The following is a 5,389-nucleotide window of genomic DNA, read 5'->3' as shown; positions in this document are numbered from 1 at the left end:
CATGTCGCTTTGTGTAACTCACCAGTGTGTTGTATTGGGACAGAAATCTGTCTTGCTTTTTTCAGATATATAGGTGGTGTGTTCATGTTTAGTCTGGGTGCATGTGCAAGTTGTATATGATGCATTTGTAGCTGCCAGACCATTGAGTCATCTCGATAAATCTAATAAGTTCCTATTCCTCTACCTGTAAAAATATTAAAATCGAATCCAATATTACACATACATCCTCCTTTCGGTGGATGATTGCCCTACTATTGATAATCACGAGGCAGAGGGCCTTGCTTTCCAGGTTGTGGGTACAGATAGTGCATATAATACAGCGGGCGACTCATTTCCAATAGTACCTTACCATTACAGTGGTTCCATATTTGCACCCTTAAGCCACACCAGACATGCCGTTTTGTGTAATTCACCAGTGTGTTGTATTGGGACATAAATGTGTCTTGCTCCTTTCAGATATACAGGTGTGTTCATGTTTTGTCTGGGTGCATGTGCAAGTTGTATATCCTACATTTGTAGCAACCAGTACCATTGATGCATCTACCTACCTGTAAAAATCTTAAATCGAATCCAATATTACATATACATCTCTCCTTTTGGTGGATGATCCCTTCATGTGGATTATGTGCTCTACTGAGCAATCAGGATTCCATATTGCTGGCCTGATGCAAATCGGTCGTGATAAATCGAATCCAATATTACATATACATCCTCCTTTTGGTGGATGATCCCTTCATGTGGATTATGTGCTCTATTGAGCAATCAGGATTCCATATTGCTGATGCAAATCAGTCGTGTTAAATCTAATCCAATATTACATATACATCCTCCTTTTGATGGATAGATCCCTTCATGTGGATTATGTGCTCTATTGAGCAATCAGGATTCCATATTGCTGGCCTGATGCAAATGGGTCGTGTCATCTCCCATGATCCACCAACCCCTCCAACGGAACCAATTTCCATAGTTGAGAAGCTTGGAACTATAATATACAAAATGTAAGTAGCACAGATGGCAGTTATAGAAGTTGATGGTTCTAGTCTATTTCATAGCTTGGAACTACAATATACAAAATGTAAGTAGCGCAGATGGTAGTTATAGAAGTTGATGGTTCTAGTCTATTTCATAGAACTAATCAGGACTAGGACTATGTGCTCTATTCAGCAATCAGGATTCCATATTGCTGGCCTAATGCAAATCGCTCATGTCATCTCACATGATCCACCAACCCCTCCAACGGAACCAATTTCCATAGTTGAGAAGCTTGGAACTATAATATACAAAACGTAAGTAGCGCAGATGGTAGTTATAGAAGTTAATGGTTCTATTCTATTTCTTTGAGAGATGGGTTTCAAGACCTGGATATCCTCGATTTCCTAAAATATTGACAGGAGACAAGGCAGAACTACTTTTCGTGGACAGAATGAAAATAGTGAGTTCTTTGAACCTAATTTAGATATATTTTTGTTGGATTAATTCATTCTCGATATAGTTATCAAAATGTCATACAGGCACTTTCGTTGATACATCAAGATGCTGACAAATTTGCTTGAACAATCTGCAGATCAACGGGAACTGCAAGAAGGAAACCAGAGAGCACTTCACTATATATACCCAGATTTTTGTAGTTTGGATGTTTTTCAACAGTACTTTGTGGTTTACAGTTCTATGTGACCTTCCTCTTGCATCCCTCTTACATCACGATATGAAATCAGTTTGTAGTTAATTTTTTATAATTAATGCACAGAAGATAGTATATGATATATCTAATGATATCCCTATATTTAATGATAGTGCTTAGTAAACGCAAGGGGTTAGCTCAGCTAGTTGCCACTATTGTTGCTGGGCATTTGGCCAGTTCTATGCCAGGTGGCTGGCTGGCTTGAATCCCCGGACTCCCCATGTTACTGGTGATACACCTAAAATGTGGAGAAGCATCACTGTTTCCCCACAATGTTTTCATTGGAAAATATATAATATATGCTTAGTGACGAAACAGGGCTTACTCCATTCACTTCATATATTATCCAGAAGTAAAGAGTGAGGATGACTAATCCTTTGATTCAGAACCATCAAATGAGGATTAAAGATTGAAATCCTTGCAATGATGACTTTTACTGAGGGGAAAAACAAAACGAGCAATAATCATTAAAATCAAATACTTAATAAACTATGGATGTTCAAGTGACAAAAGGGGCATTACAGCCTTTTGAAAGCACGTTTAGAAATAAAACTAAAACAAAATGGCCTATACAAGTTCCATCCATACAACAAGGCAGAGAACATGTTCATCTCTGATGCAACATGGGTTCTCTCGTTGTTGGGAGTCACACGTTCAACTGACTCAATCACCTTGAGGTTAGATGACATAAGCCACACCATTGATTACCCAGTTACAATACATGAATCACGGGAAGTGCTGAGAGGCTTTCACAAGGTTTCCTTGGAAAAATAATATATGAAAATACAGGCCAGCTTTTAAAACTACCAATAGAGTCAAGGAGATACATGGTTTGATACTGTTTTGAATCGTAACAGTGTTAAGAATGCATCTGAAACTAATCCATTACAACACCAAAAAAATGCTTACTTAACTACACTCAACTGCCTAAACATTACAAAAAGAAAATGTTTTAAATGGTTTCTTTGGGAAGTAGAACAATCCACTGACATCTCATCGTTGACTGCTTAAACATATACAAAGATTAAATTTAACTAGCTCCCAATCACATTTAGTGAGCATAGAAGTGTACGGCAGTCCCAGCATATTATCAAAACCCAAATAATTTTCTGGAAGATAATGGAAGACAAGAAACTACAGAGATCAAATTTCACGGACGTCAAGTTTCAACCCAAAGGAAGGTCTTTCATAATGAATGACAGGTAAAATGAAGTAGCAATCTCAACATGTATATGTAAAGGACTGATATGATAAGGATTCTGAAATGATTCAGATGAAAACAAGAGCATTGAGATAAAATAAATCAAGTTCAACTCCAAATATGAACGTCAAATTCTTAATTTGAATACAAAAATGTTAAAATTCTTCAAAAATTGTTTCCTCTCAAAAATAACCACCATGAAAACCATTCCTAACCTCCACAGAGTATAATAGCACTAAATGCCTCTAATAGAAAAAACCCAAAATTTTTCCACCAGCATTCTTTCTCCTGGCTTCATCATGATCCATGATGCCGGCAGATGTTGTCAGCACAATGAACCCAAACTGCAAGCACAAGAGAGGCAAAATGTCTATTGAACATTGAAAATAAATCAAGATGGAAAAACAAAGAGAGAAGAACGCTAGGTTTATTTTATAGATGTGCGTAACTAATTTAAAGGTATTAATTCAACTGTAACACGTAAGACAGCACCTGTCGAGAAGGAAGCAAACGAGCAGTCCAGGATTCAATTTCTTTAACCCCAATATTAAAACGCGGACTGATGACTCCACACTTGTTAAGTCTTCCGTTAAGCTCCACAACAATTTTACCTGCTCTGTGATCGTCGACAAGCTCAAACTCTCCAATGTAGCCTGGCAGAAAACAAAAACAGTTATCAGATGTCTTGCACCTCTGTACCAGTTCTCAAAGAAAAAAGATAAACAATGCTTTCGCACCAAATAAGAACAGAAAATATCATGCCAAATAGAGACTCTGAGCACGTTGCACAAATCAGAGTAAGTACGAAACAAATAAAAACTGAAAATAGACATACCATGCTTTTGCATGACTTGAAGGAACTTGATGATAACTTTTGATGATGGTCTGATCATCACTTGCCGTTTCCCCCGCTTTTCAGCATTATACATGCTCCTAAGTGCATCGTTCAAAACACTTATCCTCACCATCGTGACTTACCTCTTCCTACAAAAAGAACTCTCGGCAATGAGATAACTTCCCCTTTTGCTCCATCAATACATGAAACATGAGTTATATTACTCCACGAACTCAAAATTACCTATCAAGACAACTACAATAATCTTTCATCTATCAAGTGCGCTTCCAAATCAAAACAAAAATAATAATATGAATTCTGCTCTGATAGAGCCTTGCATTGCCCAAGATCCAAGGAAACTGTCAGTGACAAGGGAGGAGCCCTTCCAATGCTCCGAAAGATCGCATATGTGCCACAAACTTTGATAGCACTAAGAGTGATAAAAAAAAACAATCTCTTATCTCTTCTTACAAAAAGGGCTTTCTGAAATTAAATAACTCTCCCTCCCCAAATTGACCCATTGATACATGAAACGTGAACTATATTTCTCCACATACTCAGAAAATCATATTAAGGCAATTATAATAATGTTTCATGTGTCAAGTAAGCTTCCAAATAGAAACAAAAATAACAAAAAATAGAATCTCAATTCTCCTCAGACAGAACCTTGCAGTGCACAAGATCCATGAAAAAATACCAAAAAATAGAATCTCAATTCTCCTCAGACAGAACCTTGCAGTGCACAAGATCCATGAAAACTGGCCGTGGCAAGTAAACCCCTCCAATGCTCAAGGCTCCTACCGAAAGACAGCATATGCGCCACATGCTTTGATAGCACTGAGAGTTATTAAAAAACAACCACTACAAGAGCACAGAAATCCCTCTACTGAAACCCTAGCATCACACCAAAAACACCCAAATTTCTAAGGTCTACTCTTCCGAAACCCTAAATCTCAGAAAAACCCGGAGTCCTGATACTCATAAAATGCGTTCGAGGAAAAACTCAATTTAAAACCACAAGCTCAATATTACAGAAGTAGATATATATGAAACCGATGTACGAAAATACAACATCATATTTCAAGTGATTGGTAATTGCAGTGTTCGACTGGCCATGCTGTTACAGAAAATTACGTTGCAGCACAATGGAAGAAGGCTAATATCAGTCCATACCTTCTGGATCTCCTCCTGCTACTGCTGCCGCCACCTGCAAACGCTCGCCGTTTTGCGCTTGTAGTGCTCTGGCTCGTAGAAATATCTAACTTGAAGAAACCTTGCCACAAAACCCTAACACTACTTTAGAGAGCTCCCCTGGACAAGAGAGGCGTATTCTCAAACCCTAAGTGGGAAAAATAATAATTTAAATAGAATGTGTGTTTTACAACTAGTTAAAGGATGAATCATAACATCGTTGAGGTCATGCTATAAATGACTTTATTGTATTAAATGAGGTCCTTAAAGCAACTTGCAAGTAAATACATCAATCAATATTTGGTTCAAGAGGTATTGGGTAGATGGGTAGATGTGAAAAGAGAAAAGAGAGATAAAGGTAAAGCATTAAGTTTTATGAAAGATTTATTGGAAATATTATAAGGGGGTTTTTCAAAATTAGGTTAATTTTAAAAGTAGTGAGTAATATGTTTTTATGAATAGTTTGTGGAGTAATTTAATT

At 37.3% G+C, this 5,389-nt stretch overlaps 1 protein-coding gene across 1 annotated transcript; it reads right to left on the bottom strand.

Moving 5' to 3' along the window:
• Positions 1-2,969: 2,969 nt before the first annotated feature.
• Positions 2,970-5,081, bottom strand: LOC149249514 (small ribosomal subunit protein uS8z/uS8w). Its single transcript, XM_089458726.1, has 4 exons — positions 4,891-5,081; positions 3,718-3,866; positions 3,375-3,535; positions 2,970-3,226 (listed from the first exon to the last, which is right to left on the bottom strand). Exons 2-4 carry the CDS (start codon positions 3,848-3,850, stop codon positions 3,128-3,130), a joined length of 393 nt encoding a protein of 130 aa, XP_089314852.1. The 5' UTR covers positions 3,851-3,866; positions 4,891-5,081; the 3' UTR covers positions 2,970-3,127.
• Between the last annotated feature and the right edge of the window lie 308 nt (positions 5,082-5,389).

The sequence above is a fragment of the Pinus tabuliformis genome, chromosome 7, assembly GCF_031772625.1.
Source record: "Pinus tabuliformis cultivar Carrire ecotype Pingquan chromosome 7, CPIR1, whole genome shotgun sequence".
Taxonomy (NCBI): Eukaryota; Viridiplantae; Streptophyta; class Pinopsida; order Pinales; family Pinaceae; genus Pinus; species Pinus tabuliformis.
This window is presented reverse-complemented; position numbering and strand designations above follow the sequence as displayed.